The sequence below is a fragment of the Sordaria macrospora genome, chromosome 7 (assembly GCF_033870435.1).
Source record: "Sordaria macrospora chromosome 7, complete sequence".
NCBI lineage: Eukaryota > Fungi > Ascomycota > Sordariomycetes > Sordariales > Sordariaceae > Sordaria > Sordaria macrospora.
The window spans coordinates 2,744,040-2,769,419 of NC_089377.1; the positions used below are offsets into that span (position 1 = coordinate 2,744,040).

Below are 25,380 nucleotides of genomic sequence, written 5' to 3' on the forward strand. Positions count from 1 at the left end.
CAACCGTGCCATTAATGATCTACAAGCCTTTCCAGGACGATATTCCTAAATGCCCCTCCTACCTCCGGTGCTCATCAATGTGATCTTCTGTTTCTTCTTCTTTCCACCTCTGGCGCCACCGCCAGCCTTAGCACCGCCCACCGCGGAAGCAGCAGCAGCACTGGCAGCGGCAGCACTGCTGCTACCAGCACCATTCTCAAGTCCCATTGCCTCCATCTGGAACGCAATATCCTGCGCGCCCAAGCTGTCTAGAACATCATCATCCTTCAACCAGCCATCGTCAACCGGATTCCTGGGCGCCATGTAGTCGGGCTCTTCCCCATGGATAGCTGGCGTACCCCAGACTGTCCTTTGTGCGCCCGGGCTAGTACTCATCTCTGACAGAGTCCCAAATCCAGCCCTTGGGTTAGGTGGTGTTGTACTTGGTGCCTCCGCGCCAAGGGGAATGAAGTCATCCATGTTCACCGGGGGCCGATCCGCATCGGCATTACCATACCGAATGGTCCCTTCTTCCGCTAATGGGCCGGCTTGACGCCTGGCATCACGAATTTGTTCGGCTTCCAGTCGCTCCGCCTGCAAGCGCTCGCGCTCCTCCTGAACAATTTTGTCCTTATTCTTCTTGCGCCGGCGCTCGATATCCTCTTTGAAGGTCTCGAGAACCTCAGGGGTAACGATGTCAGTCCAGTCGCATTCAAGGAAGCTGATGAGACATCCCCGGGGTAGATGACCCAAGTACTTTGCGCGTTTCCGCATGACATCGTCCACAGCATTGCCTGTGGATATATGCTCAACCCTTGGAAGAAGCGTTGTTGGGAATTCGGAGAAAGACCCAAATTGGGTCTTTAGGATCCTGATATCCAAGGGATTTAGATAAAGGTGCGGAGGGGCAGAGTAGAAAAAGAAATCCAGGTCCTCGTCACGCTTCTTAGCGCGGCCGGATCCGGCACCGGAGGAGGCTGCAAGTGCCGTCGTCTGAGCGGCATCAAGCTCCTTCAGCTTCTCCTTCGCCGCATGGACTGCCCTGATGGCTTTCTGTGTCCATTCGTTATCTTCGTGAAACATCAGTTCGTCTTCTTTCTCCTGCTTGGTTATATCCTCCACTTCTTGGTCATACTGCTCTTCCATGTATCCGGTAGTGCCTTTCATTATCCTTGCATAGTCCAGAACATTGGCGGCAAAGTGCCAGGGGATGTCATCGCCCGATTGCAGAACCTCTGCAGCACCTTCCTTGGGTAGTGCGAGAGTGCTTTTTGCATTGCGCGCCATCAGACGCAGCACAACATCCTCGCCTGGCCCGGGGAGAGCGCTCTCTTGGCCAGCGTAGAACCTGACCGGGCGAACTTCGTTTAAATAGACTGTATCCTCGCAGATGGGACACTTTCTCCATCGATTCTGCTTTTTTTCCGGAGGCGAGCGGCCATCATCGTGGGGTACCGTATTCATGAAGCGGATAAGACACGGCAGGCAGAAAATGTGGCCGCATTTCGCCATGCGTGGCGCGACGGGTTCCGAAAGACAGATTGGGCATGAGGTTTGTTGCGACTCTGTTGAAGCAATAATCTGTAGGATATCGGCCCATTCGAGGTGCTCATCTGCGTCTGACGCCTGCGCCGCGTAATTGCCACCGGGCGACACGACGAAACGATAGTTGGCATGGACGTAGCGAGATTTGTCCATGGAATGGTAGCCGGAGCCAACGCCATAGCTAGGGTTTCGTCGATAAGAGCGGGAGGAATAACTGTGGTGGCTGTCGTAGACTGGGCGAGGCGGAGGGTTCAGATTCAGCAAATGTGTGATAGAGGTCTGTCCACGACGGCTCGAGGCATTCCGCATAGCTCGCATCTCGGCCAGGATGTCTTCGTCATCGTTCACACGGCTCTGCTGCCGCATTGCGCCGGGACGCCTCATGTCTTTATGTTGTCGTCTGGCGCCCTGGTTTCTCCGCGGGGCAGATTGTGAAGCGCTTGATCCCTGGCCTTGGCCTGTACCTGGGCGTCGAGCGGAATCAAATCCCACAGGTGAGGGTGCTTGAGAAGAGGCTTGCGAGAAGTTCGAGGTTGGAGGAGCGGAAAGGGACTTGCCCGGGGCTGATGGGGTCGAGTTCATGTTTGGGAAGAAGGCGTTGATGGATTGAGTGAGCGTGCTCCTCTCACGGTGGATCAGATGCTTCGCTTTCAGGTACTTGTTCTCCAGTAGTTCTCCGGTGGCGACACGACCCTAACAATGCTTCACTAAGCTGTCAGCGCCTTTTTCCATCCCTAAAGCTACTCCGACAGGCGACAAGGCCCTTTAAATCCCGATGAATGGAGCATTGAAGAAGCTAATTGATGCATTCCTACCTTGTGTCCTGATCACCTTGCTGCTGTCAGTCTGCTGGCGGTGCAGGGGGGGTGATGACGTCTCTTATCTCAGGCGCGAGGTCTTTGCTCCCTGTGGATGAAAACAACCTCGAGTTGCTTCAGAGACCGACACTTGGGATGGAAATACGGACACAAGGATGACTGAAGGTAAAGCGACAATGATTTGGTGGCGGTAGTATGCCAGATGTTGCCGAAGGGGTCCAAATTCGGACCCCATGAGGAATTGGAACGAGGAAGAGAATCGGAGGACGGATGGGAGTCACTCGAGGTCTCGCTTCCGTGTAAGAAGAGATACGCGGGGCAAATGGCAACTGAAGGCGGGAGCGAGGCGCTACAACATTGCAGGAAGGCGTTGCGGTCGCCCAGCCAGGTACATCCTCTGCAGGGATGAACTCCGTTAGTGGAGTCTACCCTTGTGGCAAACAATCCAACATCTTCTACAAGAAATCCCTGATTATCTGCCCTCTGGGCCCTTGTTTTATAGAGCCCTACCGTACCTGCCTAACAGATATTAGCAGAGGTCTACTGCCGCCTGTCAAAACGCCGTGTCAGCTGACTCCGCTTCCCCTTCCCGTCATGCCTTCTCTCACAATCGCGATGTTGCATTGGCTTGATACATCGCAGCATCTCTATATCCAGGTACTCTAATGATAAAAGGCCTCTGTTTTTGTTTGTTATAAGGCCCTCACTAAGGCATGACAAAATCCGTGCGGAATATAGCAACATACAATTCAAAGTGTCAATTACAAATCGCCATATCATGCCAAGCTTCCAACCTCCAGTGGATACCTGTCTTCGCAACTTGGATTCGATCGAACACTAAGAAATCAGAATGGGAAGCACTTGGAAATCTTGATCATTAGCGTTGCGCTTGATTTTTCAGTTTAAGTGCAATCTTCCTGAGTCTTGCCACGCAATCGTATCTTCGAGGGAAAGACGCCAGCATGACACAGCTCAAGTACTGCTGACAGGAATAACTATTAAACATCCACTAGTTTTAGGTAAAGTAGGGAGGACGGCTTTCCCGGTATCATCATGTGCCGTCCATCGTACAGGTGCATTATGAAAGGGCATCGAAAGCAGAGGAACAACGGATCAAAACGATGAAACATTATGAGATGCGTAAGGCGCCTATCCGCCCGCCCACGAGCGCACGGCTAACTGCGTGTGCGCTTCTATCTTACAAAAAGTGCCCAATGACACATTGAGGAATAACAAAACCAGAGACGCATCGCATCCTACCAATTCACCAACCTTCCAGCCCATGGGGAATAATTTAACGAGACAACGACAGCAATAAAGAGAGAGAAAGAAAAGAATCAACCACACTCAATGCGCTATCCTTGTTTCTAAGTGAACTTTTGCTTGAGCTTGTTGAAGAAACCACTGACACGGTGCTTCTTCTTCCTCTCCGGGGTGGTAGAGGCGGAGCCAGAGCCGGAGACCGTGGTCGTGGCGTGGGTCTCCGTGCCGGTGGTGACAGTCGGCTGTTCAGCAGCCTTGCCATTCCCATTAGCAGCCGGGAAGGTAGTATCAGTCGGCGTTGTGGGGGTGACTGGTGTCTCCACAGGCTTGGAAGCAGCGGCTGTTGAGCCATTGGCCGCCGCACCGTTCGATGTCGAACCGTTGGCTGCCGAGCCATTTGTTGCCGTGCCGTTGGTGGCTGCTTTTGTGGAGGATTCGCCAATAGGTTCAGTGCGCTTGACCTCATGTAGAAGCTCAGCCTCGACGGCCTTCTTTTCGGCTACCACCTCGACGGGCTTAACTTCCTGCAGAAGCTGGGCCTCAACTGCAGTCTTCTCCGCTACAATGTCGGCATTGGCAGCGGCTTCGGGAGCCTTGCCGGCCTCTGTGATCGAATCCTTGACGGTTCCTGGAACTACCGAGGCAATGGCTTGCGGGATAGACTCGGTGGGCTTCACGGTCTTCAACAGCTCAGTCTCAACGGCTTGCTTCTCCACAACAACGGCAGGTTGAGAAGCAGCCTCGGGCGACTCGTCGGCTTTCTGGAGAGAATCCCTGACTTCTGACGGAACCGACGCGGCCACGACAGGGGGCTCGGGCTGTGCGCGCTTGACCTCTCTCAGGAGCTCAGACTCAACGGCCTGCTTATCCAAGACTGCCGTGGCATTAGTGGTAGCTTCGGGCGACTCTCCAGACTTCTCAATGGAATCCTTGACCTCAACAGGAACGGCCGCAGAAACACCCTCAACGCGTGAAGCCTTCTCTGCCGCGAGGGACCTCTCAACATCAAGAGAGGTAGGAAGAACCTGACGGTTTTGGGACGCCGGTTGCATCGATGTAGGGAGGATCTTCTGGACCGCCTGTGGCAGGTGGCCAGTGACGTCTGGCACGCTCGGGAGACTGCTTTCAACAGTCGACGTAGCGTTAGCAGTAGAGCGCTGTACTGTGCTAGCAGCATTGACAGTGGATTCATGGACTGTGCTAGCAGTATTGGCAGCGGTTTCTTGGACCTGGCTACCGGCACTAGCAGCAACGTTGGCAGCGCTGCCAAGCACATCACTGGTGGTGTCTTTGGCGGCATACGCAGCGTTGGTGGTGGCATTGGCAGCAGTACCGAGAGCCTCGCTGGTGGTGTCTTTGGCGGCATACGCAGCGTTGGTGGTGGCAGTGGCGGCAGTCCCAAGAGCTTCGCCTGCGGAGTGTCCGATCTTGGCGCCAACATCGACAGCCGCATTAGCGGTCGCATTAACGGCACCAGGAATTTTGCTACCAACATTGACCGCGGCGTCTGCGGTGCTCTCAAGAACACCGGGGAGCTTGTCGGCGGCAACAGTGGCAGCACCAATGACAGCAGCGGCAGCGGCGTTGCCGGCGAAAGCAACAGCATCGGCGAGGGACAAATCAGTCTCGGCCTTTTCGGTGCCATATCCAGCAGTGCCTTCGGAGGTTGAGGGGGCCTCGGCAACCTTGTGCAGCAGCTCATCCTCAACGGCAGCCTTGCCCTTCACCTCCTCGGCCAAGCCACTTGCGCCAGGCTCCACGTGGGCCTTCTCCTGACTTTCCCTGACAGCCTCGGGAACCGCAGGCTCGTTAAAGGGAACTTGAGCAGCCAAGGCAGCAGTGGTTGAGATGGGAGTGACGGTGTTGATGAAGACATCGTTGTTGCTAGTGATGGGGAGGCTGGATTCGGGAATCATGTTCCTGGAAACCGGGGGCAATGCGGCGTCGAGGCCGGGAATCCGATCGGCGCTGTTGTCGTACGATTCCTTATCTAGTGTAACATTGGTGTTGATGTCCGCAGCCCTGACGTCATCGGGAATCTTCTCACCGGGTGCGAGCTTGAAGGGGTTAAGAGCGCCCTCGGTTGCAGGAAGAGGGTTGACCTTGAATTCGGTCTCCGCGTCAGTGGCCACGATGGGGGCAGAAACAACAGCAGGTGATGTGCTGAAATCGACGCCGGGAATGCGGTCGCTCTTCTCGTACGACTCCTTATCTAGAGTGACGTGGTTGTTGACATTCTGAGCCGTCAAGGTATCTGGGATCTTTTCGCCGGGCCTGAGGTCGATGGGGTTGAGAGCGCCATCTGTGGCAGGAAGGGGGCTGACGCTGAAGGTCTTGTCGCCGTCGGCCGCAGGGGTCTCGACCCAGCCACCTGGAGGACCGTGGTTCTTCTTGTTCTCTAGAGGGTTGCTGATGGATTGCGCCGTCGAGTCGGGCGTTACAGTGTTGAGTGCGCTCATGATGGTCTCTGCAAAGCTGGGCTCTCCTGTATTGCTGCTCCCTTGTGTCTTGTGATTCTCATTCGACATGGCTCGGGGCTCTGTATCTTGTGTTGAGGGGTCTGTGGTTCTGATGAGGTTCTCTGGTAGCAAAACGTTGTTTTCGTTTCCTTCGTGGTCTTTTTCTTGTGGTGCTGTGTGATCGGTGGTCCAACGTCCGTCGACAACAAACTGTTTGAATATGATTGCGTCAGTGCTTGGTCAGAGAGTTGGATGGGTTGTGTCTGGGTTATATGTGTAAAATCTGGAAAGTGAATGGTCAAGCGCGAGGTAAGAGGGGTTGCGCTTGGATGACGAAGCAGGAGCGAGACTACCCGTTCGCTGCCCTGGTCTGCCTGGCTGGAAGATCCCATCCACCCATCCCTCGTCTCTCAGGCAACCTGGCAACACAACAGAGCGCATGCGATAATGCCACCCGAAGAGGCGCCAGGACGCTGCCAAACACCTCCCACGAGCAAGGCAATGTATGGCAGTGATGAAATAAAGTAAGCTGCAGCTCCACACTAGTGCAGAGACCCTGCTTGTTCGTGTGCGCAACACGCCGGCTTGAGAGCGACCATGAGTTTCTAGAGCAGTGCCCCATTGTTTGGACGTCTTTTAGCCAGTCACGGCCTCGCTCGCGGCTCTGGCCTGGCTCGCTTATGGGGCCCCTGGTGGCTCTCTACCGTCACGCGATGTTGCGTTGCGTCATAGCCAACCTAAAGAATGGGACCCAGTAACCTCCCGAGGCCGCTGGAGCACGTCCGCGGATCGCACTGGAAATGGCACATCAACATTCCACACTTGCGACAGGGCAAGCAGCCCGGAGCAAGTGAGCAATGTCATTCTCCAACTCTTTTCGAATTGCTCATTTCCCAAAATCCGGCTCGACATCAACCTCGGGAAAAGGGTTCGAATGCGCTTGCATCCTCCGACCGGCCTCCTTTTTTCGACTCGGCTGCTGGCTGCTTTGTCCTCCTTTTCATTTTGTACGCGCGCAATTGCGATGCAAACAGGTGTCGACTCGTCGATAGATTCGAACGGAACTGAAGGCACCAAAGCTGCAACATCATAGGCTGGCCTTACCAGCAACCGGTGTAAGTCGTTCCCCATCCACCCCGCACAAGGCCCTGAAGGGCAGCGGAGCCACCACTGGGCAGCACGGCGACCGCAGAAGGAATTGACGAATGGGGTATTCTGGGCATTGGGGACCTCGAGAAGACAAATGAATCATCACCAACCTTGTAGTAGACCTTCTCTGTGAGTTCGGGAAGGGTGACTGTCTTTTCGAAGTGGTCGCCAACCTTGTCGAGCTGTTCGCTCTTGGACCAGCCGTCAAAGGTGCCGGTCACGTAGACTTCCTCAGCGGCGTGAGGCCTGTTCGTTTCCAAAGCAGACGGGTCAGCATACAATTCGCAGAAGGAGATGACATGGTGCTACAGCAATCACCATCGTGACACCACAACGGTAGGAGTTAGGTGCTTCGTGGTGCTTCACATCCAACCGACACTTGCAGGTTGGCGCGCGAGTTGAATTGCGATTGCAGCGGGGATGCATTCAGATGAAACCGATGTCGCTTTCTGGTTCCTGTCTCGCGATCCAACGCCTCAATGCACAATGGAAGATCATCGCGCATTGGATGGAGGCCATGGGACGGGCGACCGCATGCTGCCACTGCTTGCAATGTGCCGGAATGAAACACTGCGGGAGGGATTGGATGGAACTGCGCAACTGACCATCTGAAGGTAAAAGTGCCCATTGTCGGCTTGTTGATTCGTGCACTGGCTCAAGGTTTCGGGAGTGGAGGTTGGGTTTGGATTGGAGGGCTTCTCAAGATCGAAGATGACTGAAGAGGGCCTCGTGGGAGATGTGGAATAGGTGCCGTATTTGGAGATGCGTGGGCAACAAAGAGGTCGGCTGTCGCGCGAAATGGAAGGGTCGGGTGGTTTTATTTGGAGATGATAGATGCGGAGGAGTGGCGCAACGATGCTTGCTCTTCCTAGCTGTCTCTGACGTCAGGTCGGTCGGTAGTAGCGTATTTTGGTGGTTGGAGATCGGGGAGGAAGATGGTTGCAGTTTGGAGAAACAACAACGGATAAAAAATAAAAGAGGTCAAAAGTTGGACGCGAGGAGGGGAAAGCGTCCAAAAGAAGTCGCAGAGGAACGAAATATTTCCAAAGATAAAAACTTTCCCAAGCCTTGCAGTGATCGTCTCGTACGACCTGGGCCAGTCAGCTCCTCAGCTTGGATCGATCAGAAAGAAGTGGAAGGAGCAATTCAAATTGGACCTGCTGCAAAGAGGGACCAAAGAGGGACGAAAAGAGGGTCACAGAGCCCAGCGTCCACTGGAACCAGAGACCGGGCAGTGGGCTTGCAGGGGCTTGCAGGGGCCGCCAGGGCAGCAGGGGTGCAAGGCCCCACATCCGGCGGGTCCTCCAGGCTGTTAGTGTCACTTTCTTTTGTCTGAGGCGAGCACTCGCCATTTTCCTCCTCCCATCATCGACCGGCATTCATCTCGACACACACAGTCTGCACAGCAAAGGGGTTGCTTACAACGAATAGCAAGCGCAAGCGAACAACGGGCTTCCGATGCGCCCGGTTGGTCCAGCTTATCAAAGAAGAGCCATCGCCAACAAACATTCGTCAATTCGGGTGGTGGGCGGGCGCTGCTGTGCAAGCTGTGTGTGTGCACCACCACCATCACCACCACCCTCGACCACTTATCAACAAGCCGTGTCCGTCACCGCCATCTGCTCCGTTATCGATGGGGAAAAAATTGTTCGATTACCGATTCCAGGCGTCAAGTCCGTGTCAGTGCCAAACGTGCGGCAACTCATTGGATGCAAGCAACAAAGACAAGACAATCAGATGGGAGGGCGAGAAGGGCCAAGAGGGGAAGGATGCTTGAAGTGCTTACTTACCATGACGAGGAGCCAACGGCCAGGGTACAAAATCCATTCTCAACTGTGCCATGTAACCTCAGCCCCTTGCCCAGCACATTCTTTGCGTCGATGTTGCCATTGTTCGGTCATTGTTCAGCCTCTTCTTTTTCTCAAGAGACGTTAAGTCCAAGTGCCCGAACCGCAGACGGGCTCATCTGTTGAGCACGAGCGAGAGAGGAGCCTGACTCTTTATATGAAAACCGACAGACGATCTTGAATAAACTCCATTCGCAGACAGTCCTTACCCATGGAGGAGTTGATATCACGATCTTAAAAAAGATTCAAAGCAGGTGGGGTGCACTGTAGACAATGTACCTGACCCCCAGAGTGAACAAAATGGGAATGATAAGATCGGCGCCAAGTAGAGGTAACCATGCCGACGCCGTAGATAACCACAAGTCCGGACTCTCGCCGTCGTACCAAGGTCCAGGCCATCTTCTCTCGGTGTCCCTTTTCGTTACTTACCAGCCTCTTCTCGCCTCTTCCTCTTCTTTTTCAAGCTCTTCCTCGTTTTCTTCCTCTTCCGCCGCTGACAATCATATGTCTTTCTTTTGCCTCGAGGAAAACTTTTTCCCAGCATGCTTCAACTATTGGCTGACGCAATACCGCCAGGGGTATCTGTCTATTTTCAGTTAACTCCGTCCTTAGTGTTAGAGTCAGAGACGGAGCTTCTTTTTAAGCGGGACTCTGATGTGCAAGTAGCAAATAACGTGCATCATCTTCACGTCGCTATCTCACAACCCTGGCGAAGCCTGGCTGAAAAGAGGGCTCCATCAAACACATGGGTTGAGTCCGGGTTGTTGCAGGATCCTTGGCAAAGAAAAACGTGCTAACAGAATTGGCGGGAAAACCCTCCTGATTCAGATGGTTCCGTTACCTTTTTTTTTTTTTTTCATGTTTTTCTCACCCAACCCGGTACTTACAAGATGAGCATTGTGGCATTGTACTTCCTCGCTCCAACTTGTTGCACTCACCAAGTTCATGGCAGCGGCACATCTCAAAAAGAGATTCAAATTTCCATCAAGACTTCACTTGCACTGACAGAAATGCTTTTGACCGCTTTCAGATGTTTTCTTTTTTCTTTCCCATGAACAACATTTTTTTTCCCTTTCCCCTCCTCTCTTGGTGATGGCGTCCCGATGTCGGCGATTGCCTCTTCAGCTTTGTCGCCCAGTCACAAGCTTACATAGGAACACTGTACCAGCTGCGGTAAGAGCTGATGGCCAGCCAGCAAGGTACCTGATTCCGAAGTGTCTGTCCTATCAGAACCTTCATCAATCGTCCAGTCGACGACCGCAAAATGGAAGAATTTTCATCCTCGAGCGTGCGAGTTTGTTCTAGATTTCGGGGTTCCCTTTTTTTTTTCTCCCTTTTCCCTAATCAGCAAGGGAGCCAACACGTCGAACTTTCAAAGCAGCAACATGCAAAAATGGCCAAGAATGGCACTTCATCGTGGCGGGACGGCGACGCAATGGAAAGGGGTCTGCAGCAGAAGCCCACATGTGAATTGCACGAACCTCCAATGGGCTACCTGGCTGACTGGCTGCCTTCTTTCTTGGTCAACGGCTTTTTGTAACAACATCAGGAAGAGATGATCGAGAGCGGAAAACAACAGGCAAGTCGTCGAACGTGGTCGTTCATGGGTGGTTCATAGGCTCCGGTCAACCTTGACTCCCCCTAGCTCGAACATAAAGCCCCGAGAAGAAACAGATGCTTCAAAAAAAAAGAACGTTGGTAAACAAAACTCCGAGCGCGGTACCTGCATCCGGTACCCTCCCCGATCCATTTCGAATTTCATTCGTCTTCAAAACAAGAATAGCCTGGGACGCAGAGGACCACTACAATTATACCAACCATACTCCTGGTTCGCATTCTCAATAGGTATAAGGAAATAAGCCTATACATAATGGCATTGCTGACTACCGTCGATCGCAAGTCCGAAAAGACGATGAAAACGCCAATCTTTTGGATCTCCCTTTTGGCCATTTCCCTTCAACTGATTGGAAATTGTTTACCATCCAAACTGCTCACAATGTAGCTCCACCCCCGGCCCATCTCCCTGTATCAACCTCGCCGTCGTATCTCTCACCACACGCATCAGCCCGTCCGGTCCGCACGCCGCCACCAGTACGCGCTGGTTCGAAGGGGTACCGACGACGGCCTGGCGAATCAGCGTGACCATGTCCGGTCTGCCCGGCTTGATGGCGTGCTCGTAACCGTGCGCGTTATGGTGATGGGATTCGGTACCGGTGGTGTTTTCTGCCGTATTGCTGTGGTGAGAGACCACGGGAACGCCGCCGCCGCCGTGTTCGAGGTCCTTTTCTGACAGAGTCACGGCATGGTTCTGTGCATGGGTGTGTAATGGAAGCTGAGGCATCTTTTCGGTATCAGGGGAACCGCTACCGCCACTAGTGGGCGATATAGGTGGTGAAGATCCTCCCGACGATGACTCCGACATGCGCGATTGTGTTTGGTGCAGCAAGCCGTGGCCGTGAATGTGTGGTAAGTGGTGGTGGTGCTGAGAAGCAACCGGTGATCGTGTCACGTAGATGGAAACGTCGACTTTTGGTGAGTGTGCGTGGCTCTTCAGTGTCTCCAGATGTTCCTTGAACCATGCTAGATTTTCTGTATCAATCATCCAAAACTGTCAGTTACTCTTCCTTGACAAGTATAGTCACAGTCCTCGTCCACGTCGAAAAACAACTTCCACACGAGCAGGGAAGACTGTTAGACTGTGTATAAACAAAACGTACCGTGTTTCTTCACAGCCCAAATAAAGGTGATACTCTTATGGGGCTCATCATGCAACCTCTCAAGGATGTTCGCCACAAGGCCAAAGGTGAACGTAGCACCTCCGCCGCCAGCGATGAGGACAATCTTATCGTAGTCCATGGGATCCGGGAATGTGCCGTAGGGCCCATCTAGAGACGCCCTCACACTGATACCCGGGTTGGCAACTACATTTTGGTGGAGATCGTGAGTGAAGCCGTTCTGTGCCTTGATGGTGAATTCCAAAGAGTCCGTCTTGTAGATTGTGAAAGGGTGCGTTTCGAATTTGCGTACTGCCGGAATCCAGATGAAACAATGTTTTCCTGCTGCCGCTCTGGCTGGTGCCTTCTTGAATATGACCTTAGTGCCACCATTAGGAAGAGGATATAGCTTCGCCTCGTTGTTCAGGCTGTAATATAAAACCCTGGTGATCCTGATAAGGCGGTCAAGGATCCACATAGATGCAACCAGAAGTGTGACAATGATCCCCTTATTTGCAATCACCGGCTGATGGAATCCAAGAGCGACAATCCCCATGATCCAACTAGAAATGTGGACCACATAAAAGAGTTCGTACCAGATTCTCTGGAGAATGGTGGCCGAGAGGACTACCGTCAAGAAGGAAAAGCCGGCTACGATAGCCGCGATTTCAGACCGGTCCTTGAACTTGGTAACCATCCTTCCTGATTCACTGAAGAATGTGGTGTACAGGGACGCGTGAAGTACCATCCAGATGAACATCGTGTACCCGGCAATTCGATGGAGACAATTGAGCCTTTCATAGGAATAGGCAGTGAGGAAAGCCAGAGGGGTGTTCTTGAGTGCCAGAAAGATGACGAGTCCCAGGTTTGACAGAGCCAGCCTTTGGCGCAGAGTCTTGTTAGTACATTGAGGTCAAATATTAGGAGATGTATGAATGACTTACCAGCCAAACCTGGAGGCAAGGGTGGCTTTGGAGCTGGTATTTACGTTTGTGAACCCAACGACAACGTTGGCCACAACATATGTTGTAACGAGCAGCGCATGCCCAGCTGATTTGAAGCCAGGGACCTTGCGAACAAGGAGATTCCTGACGAACCTAGTGTAGAATCCGTCAGCACAGACAGCAATTGGGTAATTATAGAATGGTACATACCTCTCAATCGCAACAAAGGGGCGTCCCAGTGTGGCTAATGGCCGCCATGACCGTTCTGCTCTGACGCAAAGCCATCTCGTCCAGTGGAAGACGAAGAAAAGAGCAACTAGGCCGCATAGTGCCAATGCGTACATTTTCATCATGTGCTCATTCTTCCGCTGCCTCGCGGCGAAGAACGCTTGCATCGCAGGACTCTCACGGCCTCCGTCATTCGGGGCAGCTGCTCCTCCACCCGCTGTTCCAGTATGCCCTCCGCCATTGGGAGTATGAGATGATGGTTGAGACATTATGAATGTGTGTAAGATAGACACGAAGTAATGGTAGGAGGATGAGTGAGGCTCTGTGAACGAAGAGACCAGAGTGTCCCTTGATAAGAGGTGGGTGAAGCAACGCTCCTTCCTCTTAAGCCAAGATTTTCGGTAAAGCTAGAGGGCAGGTGCGAGGTACAAAGTAGGAAGGCACACATTAAGGCTTCTACGATAAGGGAGGAGCGCATGGGGGAAGGAGCGAAGGTCTAGACCTTCCGGAGGCTGGCCAAGATATATCTCGATCTTGTGGACTATACTCTAGTCCATGTTGCCTTCCCCCCATCAGCTCGGGGCATCTTTGCCGAATGTTCTTGTACCTGATATGGTACTTGTTTTTTTCCCCATGGGGTGGTGCCAAACGGGAAGTGATTGGACGGAGAAGAGCAGGATAAGGTCAGTATAAAACTATTTGAAATGACGAGTCTATTACCTGCTCATCACATGAAAGCAAGCTGGATCCTGGCGGACACGGGCAGAACGGCATTGGGAACCTGTCGAATTATTCATGTCCAAGCATGATTACCCAATACCAATGTTGGATCCAGATTGCCGTTCGACATAACCAGGAGCTGCGGTCTCTAACCTGGGTTCAAGCATGGAAGATTGCCCAAGGACAAACTGAGTAACAGTGGTGGAACTGTACCTCCCGCAAGGGCTTTTCTGCATAGACTGGGCAGAAGTGCGTTCAGTGTCTGGATGCAGGACCTAGAGGGATGTGGCTGGATCTACCGCGTCCGCGTGGATAGCCGATCGTGCGGCGACCTTTTCGGGGGTTTTGTGGGTTGGCCTGCTTCCCAACTTGGACTGAGGGTGGTAACTGAGTAGAATTACTGTCAGGCTGGCGGAATATCCCGGACTTGACTGAACAAAATAGTGTAGGGACAAGCTGTGAGAGTGGTGACCGTTGTGGAACTCTTGGATGGACAAGCAGGACGACCCACGTTTGCGGATGGTGGAAGGGTAGCATTTGCAATCTGGATAAAGCGCGGGATATAATGAAAGGCGCTGGACAAGTACCGCCTGACCGAGAGAAATATGGAGAGCCGAGTAGTTACCTACCCTTCCTCTCTACCCCAGAATTTGGTCTGCTTGGATCGCACTTCAACCTTGTTTACCCCACAAACGCACGTAATCTAAGCACAACATGGCTTCAAAGGCAACTGAACCTCTTGTGACGAGTTCAGATTTGCACCTTCTCGGTTTGACGTGTCAGTCAATATCATGGATAGCCTGTCCTCCTCGGCAGTGTGAGTTTGGAAGTGCACCTTTATGGTGCAAAAGGGCCGGACTTCAAAAGGCAATGGAGGCCCGACGTTGAGACGGAGCAGCGTGTGCCTTGATCAGGGGTAAAGACGATCAGATATCGTGAACCAAGCCCTTTCTCAACGGCTTATACGCGGTGCAACATGCCATCACCCTCCACAACTGCCACGACAGTCCTCGACCTGCAGCTTTTATTGACATGGAGCTTGGTAGCCCACGTGAAGGCACGGCACATTAGGTGGTAGCGGAGATATGGCGAGTGCGTAGCCGAGAACCCCACACTCTTGTATCAAGGCTTCAGAAAGGGAAGTCCCGTAAGCACGATGCATAAACGGGAGTAACTGTGAAACCCGCTGTTAGCGGTCAAGTCAGAGATAGAAGAAGAAAGATGTACCCCAAAGGGGAGGTAGATAGATAGGTGACTCGGTAGGCAGTAGCCTTGGTGCTACTGGTTGACATCAACGGCTTTATAACTGGATTGTCAGGTATAACAAACAAGCCACTCGATATGTTGTAGCATGTAGGCTTGATATCCGATACGCAGGGGAGAAGGAAGTTGCCAATTCGAAACGGGGTGATTTGGGACCTGCCAGGATGTGGCTTTGACAGTCGATGAATGGGATGGAGATCTCAACAACGGCATAACATGTCTTGTACGGCAGTTTGACTTGGAAGGTCGGGCTTTGTTGCTTTTTCTTGCTGGCTCCGTTCTTGTGAAAAAAACAACGTGGTTTGGTTGCCAGATGGAAAACCGCAGTCGTGTCTGAAATGCATGGATGGACGTTGACTTTCTGTGGTACTCAAAGCTTGGCGACGCTTGGCATCATGACGCCCAAAGTACCTACACAGTGCATTCCATTGCCTGCCGAGAACAGGTCCCCTCGAGCTCGCCGTCATAACAAATTATTGTCGTCAAGACATTCACTCGCATCTGATAACGCCCAGCCATGTTGAAGCCTGAACAAATGCTCGTCTATTTCTCCCATCACCCATGACCACGCCCAGGTCCGATGTCATGGTAACAAGCGTTTGATCCTATACCCCAAAAGCGTAAGTTAAGGAGGTCCACTACTGCCTGCCTAGCTGAATACCACACAGCAAGTTGCCAATGCGGTGAAATCAGTGCAGGTATCCGGTAAAGGCCCGATCGTTTGCGGAGAGAGGTCCGACGGTGACGGACTGTGCGGTTACATTGCCTCCATCAATCTTTCTCCATCGAGTTACGGTCCTTAAGCAGCGGGATATAAGCACCAAAACCAGCAGCTCGATTCTTTGCAGACGGCGGTACGACGGTACAACCACGGGTCGGCCTATCTTGCATAACCTTCGCCTGCAGTGAGCAACCCCACGGTTTCGAACGAGTTCGGGTACGGAGGATGGACGTGACGTAAATTGAGATTGAAAATGAGAAAGGAAGGTGTATGTTTTGTTGTCTACAAAGGCTCTGACAGCGACAGAGAACTGGAGTTTCGTGTTTGGTTCATGGATTGCATTTTTGGTATAAGTGATCATGGATTCTGTTAAGTTCTCGGCACGCTCACCAAGAAAGACACAGTGTATTTTTGATCCAGCTGCAGACTGTGTACTTCTGGCCTATTTAACGTCCAGGAAAGTGGCTGCCGTCAACTTAAACTACGACCGCGAGGGGTCAGTGCGTCACGGTAGCCAGAAGCACTTTCTCCATTTGGAACCTCGCAAGCATCCTCGCCGAAGACGCAACCTCAGTTGGGGTGGGGTGGAGGGTAGGACTTGTCATCGATTGGATGGATTCCATCCTCCATGTCCCATATCTAGGTGGTTCCCTCACATCTTCGATCCAGCCAGCTCCTTCTGTTCACTTTCCATTCTGGCTCGTGCCTGGAGTGTACCGATTAGGGTTTCGCACGACGACCGTGACTTCGACGGTTGCCAAGTATCTCATCGAGTCGCGCCTCCCAGATTCAAGAGCGCGGGCGGGATGACTGCTACTTATCGGATCTCTACTCTCGTATCCTGCCAATCCATCCGAGTCTAGAGGTACGCGAGCGACACTCCCTCAAACCTCTACACTCCCCTTCAGTTTTACAAACGGTCCTCAAGCAAAATATATATCACTGCTGTTTGCCAACCGCCAAACAAATCCAGACATCCAGGCCACGGCATACGTAGAGAACGTTGCAAGTATCTGCCCGCTGCCGGCGAGCATAAGCGGAATCGTCCTCGTGCAAGCTTATTTCGACGGTGGGGCTACTTAATTGGCCGGCAATAATTAACTTGTTCGGCTATCTATGTGTTCAACCACACAGACCTCCCGATGTTCACGTCTGGTCACTGCCGCTTAATATTACGGACTTGCCCCAAATTCTCTGTGCTCGGTAGGTCGAGTCCTACTGTCTACTGTCCCGCTGTCTCAAGTCGTCGAGGCATTGTTGGAAGCTCGGAAGAGGAAGGGTACGGTAAAGTTCAAATGAGCTTCCAGTCGCTGTACCATGGGAGCATGGCTACTGAGCGCCGGATCCGCTTGGCATCCAAATATCAACTATCTTTTCATTGCTTTCTAAGACGGCTGGGGTTTTCAGTCAGCACTTACTGATCTTTCCTTCCGGATATGCTCCAAGTCTCATGAACCAAGCAGCAACTCAATGACATTGTTGGACAGCACATGATATCAATCAAGCTCATTGGCCAGACCGTAATGCGGAGAGTCAACTTTCAGTCTTCTTCAGCCGGTGAGGAGCAGAGAGACACGTGGAAGAAGCCCGGAGCTAGAAAAAGCCACCGATATGCTAACATAGACTAGTAGATTGACTATGAGGGAGGCCTGTCACTCTAGAGGCGTCTGGAGATCTGCGCCCCAGTGGAAGCAGGTCAAATGAAAAACATATATCCAACAAGGATCTAAGACGCCTGAAGAAAACCCACAACCAACCATCGGCTGGATCCTTGATCTTAGGTCAAAATCTATAAAGAATGTGCTTTCCCATTTTAATTGAGTTGTAAGTATGGGATCCTAACAAGCACCGGGGACATAAGATGGCCCCTTCTACCGAAGACACTATCGGCCACTTGATAAAACCATGGCACCCTTTGTACAGCAGTTCTCTCAAGCTTTGCTCCCTCTAGCTCCTATTTTTCCAAGTCTAGACTTAGCATCAGCCACCACTGACTGTACGGCCTCGAAAGCCTTCCTGGACTGCTGTTCCATATTCCCAAGCAACGGCCAGGCCGCACCACGGTCTATCCAAACCGTTACCTTATCAACTGCCGACCAGGCCGCACCAGAAGACAGCCAGCTGCCCAGGTACATGATACCCAAGACGAACCTAAAGAACCGCCACCAACTAGTAAACACGATAAAGCTACCATGTCCGTCTATGATATGCTGACCGTACCGTCTAGAAAGCTGCGAGCCGTGATGTACAGCAGTAGCAAAATCGCAGTAGACGCAGTAGACAAGGTAACAAAACCCTACCTGCATCACCCACCTCCAAGGTTCCCGCTTGGACTCTGTGGGTTGTGGACGGTCTCCTTGACTCGGTTCATTATCGCAGGTGCAGCATGTCTCGTCCTCGTTGTGCTGGTGTTGCGAGCTAGGTAGATTTGCAGAGGATGAAGAAGAGACAGAGATATCTGAGGTGCTAGAGGGCATCTCTCTGGGTCCGAATCCCTCGTCATCTCTTGCTTGCTCGCTTCTTTTCCACTCGAGCTGTTCTTCGGGTTTATGCGTGGGTGAAGTTGTCGCGGGCAGAGCGGCGCTTTCAGCAGCAACGTCCTTGCTCTTCATGCGGGCGAAATGGCCTTTCATTCTCTCACTGAAACTTGTTGCCGTCGGGGTAACATCGGTAGTTTCTGAACTCTGCCTCGAGGGGAGGCTCGGGGAGTCAGAAGTTATTTTGTCGCTCAGATCTAGCTTCAGTGGATGTATTGCCTTTCCCTCCCCCTTTCCCATTGGACCGAGTCGGCCCTCGTTATTGATTTCGGGGTCCATTGGTGTATTTTCAAACGGCTCTTCGGAAGAGGAGTGACCTGTTGCGCCTCTAGGGTCGTCAAGTAGGCCTGTCAAATCGCTGGGGGTTCTAGGTGCGTGAAAGTCTTGACGTAGGCCACGGTCACCATCCGAAGAATTGAGAGAAGAATCATCCTGGAGAGGGACGTGCTCGTGGGGAAAGCCCTCGTCTTCGCTGTCTTCGTCTTCGGCGAGCGGAGCTTCCAATTTGACGGGCTTTGAAAAGTCTCCAGACTTGTTCGGGCTGTATGGAGTCTTGGAGCTCCCTTGGCTAACATTCCTGATTTCATCCATCTTGGTTGGTAGTGAGTGACCCTGGTCCTGATTGTAGTGGTGGCCGTAGCTGGCTTGAAAATCCGACAATGCTTAAACAAGAGTACAACGGGTACAGATTGGAGAATCAACCTAGCTATCGGTTGTCTTTAAATAGCGTCCATTTCCGGCCTTGGATGAAAGAGAATTTCCTCTAGGGATACCTAGGTTTCGGCTCGACAAAGACTGTTCTTCACAGGTGTAAACAAGAGCTCGTTGGAAGAACAGAGACGTATCTGCCTGGACCATGTCCGTTTCACTCCTCTTTGTGTGATGGTTATGTCACTTCTCCAGTCACGATTTTCTTCAAGCATCCACAATGACCTTGTAGTTGCGCGATGCTTCTTGAAAAGTCGATAATTCCACGAACTTGAGCGTGGAGTACTACACTGGGGTCTATCAGACGTACACTAAATCTATAAGGGGTATTTGCAAGCAGATGCAGCATGTGTGTTGATGAGTAAGGCGTGCTCGCTCTCTTTCAGACCAGAGAAGGCGATCAAGATGATACAACTCATCGATTTCGCCCAGATATCCAGCTCCCCTGAACCGATCTCAGAACTGGTACCGTTGTCAGCCTCCTTACTCCCCATCCATGTTCATCTACTACCTAAAACGGGCGGGGTGACACGGAGTCCCTCCTCATACTGATTCGTCGCCATGATGCCTCAGTATCAGCATCACCGCTGCTATCCCTATCCCTCTTAAAAAACTTGGTATCCGGACAACCAAATGTATGACTTGATATTCGCTCCCCTCTCACCACTACCTCATCTGATCTGTATCCACTACTAGCATGCTCGCTAGCACTGGAGTAGTAACTCTCCCTCCTTCTCCCCAACATTCTTTGACACTCTTTCGTCAAAGCTTCGAGACCTTCTGGGCCCCTATCAGCAGCAAATTCGCGCACGCTTACCGCACGAATGTAACAGCAGTATGCTTTGTCCCACTGGCCCATTCGGCGGAAGCAATGGCCGCGGAAAAGCTGGGTTTTTGCAACTAGTTGCGGTTGGTCGTAGTTGGAAGCGAGGTCGAAGGCGTGATCGGCGTGGGAGAGAGCTGTGGCTGTCCTTGCTCTGGAGCCGGACAGGATGGAAGTGGTAGGCCTTGGGCACCGTTCTCCTTGTCCCTGTGAGAGAAAATGGTCATAGGTAAAGTCACCGGTGCTACCACACTCGAGAAGGATCTTGCAGCGAAGAAGGGAGTTGTTGATTTCCCTGGTTGATTCGGTTCTAGCGGCAGAGGAACGTCTGGACAATGGTCCACGTCGCAGGTGCGCCATTCTATTTGTTGACAGTGTGATATAAACAAGATGATAGAGTGTTTCGGTTTCTGATCAAATAGGACCAAGATTCAAGTGTGAAACTGGGCGCATGTCATCTTTGGGCTGGCTTCATCGTATCACCACGGAAACGCAAGGGGAGATGAGAAGAAAGATGGGGTTATATAAACCGCCAATTGTCATGTTTTTCTGTCTTTGCTGTAATCGAAAGCCTACATGGCATAGAATAACTCCCTGAACAAAGGAATTGCCTGTGACCAAGGCGCATTTTTCTGAAGGGAGACAGATGGGGGGGAAGACCAACAAAGGAGAATGCGCTCACAAAGCGTTGTTGCCCTACCACCATACGTAATGGGTCATGGCTGAATAAGATCAGACGAGATGAACCGTGCCTGTCCATTACTGCAATGACTGATGTCCTTTCTCTTCCACATCGCGGGAGGTTTTGTTGGATATTCGAGTTCGTCCTCCAGAATTGCAAAAAGGGCAAGAACAATGTCTCGGCAGGGACAGTGTCAAGCACGATAGGTAACACCCCTGTCGTAACGTCTTGGTGCGGGAGGATGGCGCGGGGCAGGCAATTCCACCTCGAGCGGAAAGAGCAATGCAACGTCAAGCAGGAACCAACGACGAACCGCACGAAACCGTCGGGATCCACGCCAAGTGCTCTTTCCTCGAAACTTTGAAGGCATCAATCTCTTGCGACGGAACAAGTCCTCCCCAAGACTGCCCGGCTCATCCCTTCGTTTGTTGGCGCGTTGGCTCGGTTGGTTCTGCGCTTCGTTCTTCAGTTCGTCAAAGAGAATCCCCGGATCGGCACCTACCTACCCCACCATCGTCCGACATACAACGCCCGGAGCGACGACGGCGGCAGTCACTCCAGCACTTCGGTCGCTTGCCTTGAGTTATCCTCACTCACAGTCTTCACCATGGAATACACAACCCCCCCCCACTTCCAATGAAGGAACTGCGCGCCTTGCTTTCAGAGGCGGCTCAGCAACATGCCGACAAAGTGTTCGCCTTGTATCCGTTCGAGTTTATTCCCCAAGCCCTTTTCGACGCGAGATGGAGGCGGAGTCCCTATCTCGGCAGGCTTCTGATCGCCAACTTCAAAAAGGGCTGGTTTGTCTACCTTTTCTGCGGCGTCAACGCGGCCGTCTTCGCCATCTGGCAATACCCTTCCCTTCTCGACCTCCCCTCCAAGCTCTTTTCTTGTTTGCAGACAAAACAGCAACGGCCAGCGGCGAGTGGTAGAAGCACTAAACCTCGAGGTCTGCCAAGCAACGTGAGGACCATCCACGATCTCAACATGCATCAGGAAGGCGCGAGTTCGGGACAATCAGAATCCTTCCTGAGCCTTCAGAATGAGGCCAAACACATGCAGACCTTGCGCCGCCATTTAACCATCTCCCTCGACAACCTCGCCCAAGGCTCTTGGTGGACCATGTTCACCTCGGCTGTCTCGCACCAGAATCTCGAACATATTGGAAAGAACATGCTCACCTTCATCAGCTTAGCTACCATGGGTATCAACATGGGTCTGTCTAACGGCCAGCTCTTTTGCGTCTGCCTGGGCTCTGCTGTCAGCGGGTCGATGGCGCAACTCTGGCATTTTGTACGCAAAGTGGAAGGAGATCGCCAGAGTCGTCGGCAAGGAATCATCCAGACCCGTTACGGCTTGGGTGCGAGCGGCATCGTGAGCGGATTGAGTGTCGCTTTGGCTGTGGCCTTTCCATATGCTGCGATGCGGGTGGACGTTCCATTGCTGACGATCCCGCCAACGGTACCCTTGTGGGTGATACCTTTTGGCAGCTTTGCGTACGATTTGTGGATGTTGGGCGATGATAGTTCGAAGATTGGACACGCTGCGCATCTTGGCGGTGCCCTTTTCGGGGGACTGTACTCCTTTGTTGCATGGAAAGGGCTTAACTTCACACCTTACCGGTGATCATGTGGCAGATGAGGAATGAATGGGTGCGTACTAGAGCCCAAGTCATTCGGGTTCCTGCCTAGGGACTCGGAACTGGTTAGCTAGACACTGTCAGTGCCTTGGGCTTTCCAGGTCGCGTGATCGGTTTAACAGCACGTGTAGAGCGCAGATCATGTTCGGTTATTTTGGTTGTCCATAGTTGAACGTTGGTCAGAGGTAAAAAGCAAGGAATGTACGTATATATAACCCTCTCCTGTCCCCAACGCTGTGTACAAAGGAGTGGTATCATGGTGTAAAGAACAAAACCTGTTGCAAAGGGGAACAAAAAAAAACCAAGAAAATCCAAAGGGAAGACGTAAAGGCATGACCAGCGGATTCGAGAAACTGCACCTAGCCCCATAGCGCATCAGGGTCAACAAGTTTCTGCGCCTCTCTGGGTGTTCTCCTCGGTGTGTCGGTCGGCATGGACCCTGACAGGGGCGGGCTTCCCGCTTCGCTGGGTACGTAGGGTACAACCTGTACCGGTGTGATTTCGTAGGGTGCCCGCTGATACACGCGCTTGTCTTGAGGCGATGCTAGCGGTGGGGGTGGTGGCGGATATATGGAATGGTATGACCGCGGAGACGGTACCGCAGTCATGGGAGACGCTGGATATGGCTGTGAGATGGCTCTTTTTCTATACTGGCTTGTTGATGGCCGCCAGTTGCGTAGAGGCAGATCTGACTCATCGCCCGAAAGTGTGAAAGGGGCAGTCTCAGACCAAGACGATCCAAAAGCCCTCCCAACAGGTGCCATGGAGAGAATGATAGCGGCTACAAGTACGAGAGTATCGTCCAGTACGAGCGAGACGACTTGGGATTGCATAAGGCCGCTTGCCAGCCCTCCGGTAAAAGCAGCCAGTCGGATAGCTGCTCTCACTAGCAGAAGCACCGAGGCTGCCTGTATACCTGTTATGGTGTTAACAAAGGTCCATTCCTGTAGCAAAAGGGGGAGACCAGCAACTTACCAAGGAGGAACTTCTTAAAGTAAGAGGACAAGTAGACCGTGGAGAACGTGGGATCAAAGATAAATCGGCGATGAGATAATTTGAGCCGGAAGTACCAGTAGCCACCCAAGAAGAGGGCAAGACTTGTCAACTGTAAAGCCAGCCCGGTCAACAGGATGTTCAATCCCTGGTTTCTCTGCAGTTGCCGCGTCAGTAAGCCGCTATTGATGTGCCACAGCTAGGGTTTTGGGGTATCAACACGTACCTCAAGCTCGGTATCGCTCGTAGCTGATAGAGCAATCCCGATGGACTGGAAGGCCAAGGTGAAGATGTCGAGAGCCGCAAACACGATATTACAGTAGATGGGCTCCGGGATGAGACTGAACTGCTCGCCATATATAACCATGACATGCGGAAGGACCAGGTAGACGGCGGCACTGATGAACGTCGGTCCCCATAGCGTCCCTATCATGTATAGGAGGAAACGGCTTTCGCTGGCAGGGTTCAACCGCAGCAGTATTTTCCCAGCATGACCCACGACCTCGAGGAGTAAGCCAAGGGTGGTCAAGACGGCATACAGGGGCGTCTTATAGCGGACCCCGGTGAAGATGTTGATAGGGATGAGTGCGGCAAAAGCAGCAAGCATGAAAGCATTGCCGGCAGGGGATGTCTGGTATGACAATAAGCCACCGGGGACGGGGCATGATGTGTCGGAACTGCAGTCTCGGGCGGTCAACATGTTGTCGGATTCGGAGCCGCCTGTATACTCATCGACGTTGACAGAGTTGATATCTGGTCGGCATACGAGATGGACGACATGCGACTGGGAAGAGACAAGAACATGGCCGTCGGATGGTGGTGCGCCCTGCCCAGAGATATATCCTCAACCATTTACCATCCCCACGGGCCGGCTCATCAGGATGCCTTGCCGGCCTCGCTGGGACCGCATAGTACCGGGCGCTTAAGGTCCATGTTCGAGAGGAGAACCAGAAGGTGAAGATGGCAGATTGCCGATCAGCCAGAAGCGCACCTGCTGCCGACACAGTACGAACAAGAGGTTCAGAGCCCAGGGTGCTTGGCAGTCAAGAAGTGCCGGGCCGTTGTTTGTTTCACACATTTTCGTCAGAACCTTGATATTGCCTGGTTAGCGTTGTTGGAATCGAACTCTATAGTAATCACAGAATCCCTGGCTTCTCCTGTCATCCTTGTTCAAATTGTCATACTCATCCGTCATTATCAGAAAGTATCGTGGCATTCAAAGAAACACTTGCTTCAACATGAAGCCCAGGGCGACCATTGCACGCAGAATACCAGCGCTCCGGCGTCGACACACTGGGTGACATCGTCAAGAGCCAACAGTGGACAGTGAACTGTGGTTTGGGGGCCTTTGGGGGCATGGGGGCATGGGGGCATGGGGGCATGGGGGCTTGGGCCTGTCTGGCTCTCTGGCCGCGCTTGTCTTGATGTTATTTTCCACACATGGTGTACGGTGAGACACCTCTCTGCCTAGGCGAGCCCTCCAACAAGCCCTGTTCCTTCCTGCACGAGACGCGGGATGTGAATGCTTGGTTGCATGAAGGCTGGTGAACGTTGGTTGGTGTTGGTCGGCAAAGGGTTACAGTCTCTGTGATAGCGCCTCAACTGGCCAATGAAGAGTTGTCATTGTTGGTGCCAGCGCGGCAGACTACCAATGACGATCAATAGTGTTGACACTACGGGCCAGCGCCGACATGTTCCGGTTGGAACGCTCACTTGCCATTGAGCTGTTTAACCGAGCCAAACGACTTTACGGTACAACCGTGCCCAGGATAGGTGCAAGGTGGGATGGGAACCCGCGGAAGTCGGATGGGTTGGTTGTATGGGAGGACGAAAGAAAGAGAAGAGGACGAGAGAGGTGGGAGCCGAGGGATGGACATTGAAAAGGGCACGGGCCAACTGTTCATGACTCTTGTGGTTCCTGATGAAGCTGATCAAAATTGGACGACCAGGCAAAGTGTCGTCTGATGCAGGCTAACAGATTCCCTGTGAATTGTCCGCAAATCCTATTAGTGCCTGACTTGTCGGTGTCGAGCCTCATTCGCACGACAACATGAGTTCCCGGGCCGCTCCTTCCTGGCTTCGAACAATCGACAGCCCCGTAATATCGAGGCTGTCGACCAATGACATGACGACTTCCAAGCTAAGTTGCAATGGAAGTCGCAACTTTCCTTTTCCAGGGGGCTGCCCTCTGGTCATTTGCGCCATTGTGCCTTCCTGTTCTGAATTGCTGAATTCTTGTTGTTGTCGGGTATTTCGAGGTAGCTAGAGGTAGGTATGACACTGTCGTTTTATAAAATTTCGTTTGTGCGTTGGTTCAAGTTGCGCCGTGGATTCGGTGATCGATTTCC

The 25,380-nt window shown here is 52.5% G+C and overlaps 7 protein-coding genes across 7 annotated transcripts; 1 reads left to right on the forward strand and 6 right to left on the reverse strand.

The window, feature by feature from the left end:
* Positions 1-45: 45 nt before the first annotated feature.
* On the reverse strand, positions 46-2,665 carry SMAC4_06293 (uncharacterized protein; the record flags this gene model as incomplete). The annotated part of the gene is made up of 2 exons (XM_003345844.2): positions 2,340-2,665; positions 46-2,226 (listed from the first exon to the last, which is right to left on the reverse strand). Exon 2 carries the CDS (start codon positions 2,104-2,106, stop codon positions 46-48), a length of 2,061 nt encoding a protein of 686 aa, XP_003345892.2. The 5' UTR covers positions 2,107-2,226; positions 2,340-2,665.
* Positions 2,666-3,219: 554 nt separating this feature from the next.
* SMAC4_06292 (uncharacterized protein) lies at positions 3,220-8,220 on the reverse strand. The gene is made up of 3 exons (XM_003345843.2): positions 7,819-8,220; positions 7,324-7,459; positions 3,220-6,274 (listed from the first exon to the last, which is right to left on the reverse strand). The coding sequence occupies exons 1-3, from the start codon at positions 7,839-7,841 to the stop codon at positions 3,710-3,712; spliced, it is 2,724 nt and encodes a 907-aa protein (XP_003345891.2). The 5' UTR covers positions 7,842-8,220; the 3' UTR covers positions 3,220-3,709.
* A 1,670-nt stretch (positions 8,221-9,890) lies between these two features.
* Positions 9,891-13,529, reverse strand: SMAC4_06291 (uncharacterized protein). The gene is made up of 4 exons (XM_003345842.2): positions 12,929-13,529; positions 12,719-12,871; positions 11,778-12,655; positions 9,891-11,649 (listed from the first exon to the last, which is right to left on the reverse strand). The coding sequence occupies exons 1-4, from the start codon at positions 13,213-13,215 to the stop codon at positions 11,036-11,038; spliced, it is 1,932 nt and encodes a 643-aa protein (XP_003345890.1). The 5' UTR covers positions 13,216-13,529; the 3' UTR covers positions 9,891-11,035.
* Positions 13,530-17,581: 4,052 nt separating this feature from the next.
* Positions 17,582-18,975, reverse strand: SMAC4_06290 (uncharacterized protein; the record flags this gene model as incomplete). Its single annotated transcript, XM_024655814.2, has 1 exon — positions 17,582-18,975. Exon 1 carries the CDS (start codon positions 18,776-18,778, stop codon positions 17,582-17,584), a length of 1,197 nt encoding a protein of 398 aa, XP_024511642.1. The 5' UTR covers positions 18,779-18,975.
* A 431-nt stretch (positions 18,976-19,406) lies between these two features.
* Positions 19,407-20,078, reverse strand: SMAC4_14115 (uncharacterized protein; the record flags this gene model as incomplete). The annotated part of the gene is made up of 1 exon (XM_066091783.1): positions 19,407-20,078. One exon carries the CDS (start codon positions 20,076-20,078, stop codon positions 19,407-19,409), a length of 672 nt encoding a protein of 223 aa, XP_065947800.1.
* A 648-nt stretch (positions 20,079-20,726) lies between these two features.
* Positions 20,727-22,338, forward strand: SMAC4_06289 (uncharacterized protein). Its single transcript, XM_003345840.2, has one exon. It carries the CDS (start codon positions 21,037-21,039, stop codon positions 22,024-22,026), a length of 990 nt encoding a protein of 329 aa, XP_003345888.1. The 5' UTR covers positions 20,727-21,036; the 3' UTR covers positions 22,027-22,338.
* A 60-nt stretch (positions 22,339-22,398) lies between these two features.
* Positions 22,399-24,319, reverse strand: SMAC4_06288 (uncharacterized protein; the record flags this gene model as incomplete). The annotated part of the gene is made up of 3 exons (XM_003345839.2): positions 23,259-24,319; positions 23,015-23,189; positions 22,399-22,955 (listed from the first exon to the last, which is right to left on the reverse strand). Exons 1-3 carry the CDS (start codon positions 23,730-23,732, stop codon positions 22,399-22,401), a joined length of 1,206 nt encoding a protein of 401 aa, XP_003345887.1. The 5' UTR covers positions 23,733-24,319.
* Between the last annotated feature and the right edge of the window lie 1,061 nt (positions 24,320-25,380).

Bases quoted from the DNA above. Each gene is read 5' to 3' on its own strand.
- SMAC4_06289 (XM_003345840.2), top strand. From the start codon at position 21,037: ATGAAGGAACTGCGCGCCTTGCTTTCAGAGGCGGCTCAGCAACATGCC.
- SMAC4_06291 (XM_003345842.2), bottom strand. From the start codon at position 13,215: ATGTCTCAACCATCATCTCATACTCCCAATGGCGGAGGGCATACTGGA. The intron at 12,656-12,718 runs GTAAGTCATTCA...TCTGCGCCAAAG, and splicing joins CTTGCCTCCAGGTTTGGCTG to GCTGGCTCTGTCAAACCTGG. The intron at 11,650-11,777 runs GTACGTTTTGTT...TGATTGATACAG, and splicing joins TTGGGCTGTGAAGAAACACG to AAAATCTAGCATGGTTCAAG.
- SMAC4_06292 (XM_003345843.2), bottom strand. From the start codon at position 7,841: ATGGGCACTTTTACCTTCAGATG. The intron at 7,460-7,818 runs GTCAGTTGCGCA...GGAAACGAACAG, and splicing joins GGCACTTTTACCTTCAGATG to GCCTCACGCCGCTGAGGAAG. The intron at 6,275-7,323 runs GTTGGTGATGAT...ATATTCAAACAG, and splicing joins CAGAGAAGGTCTACTACAAG to TTTGTTGTCGACGGACGTTG.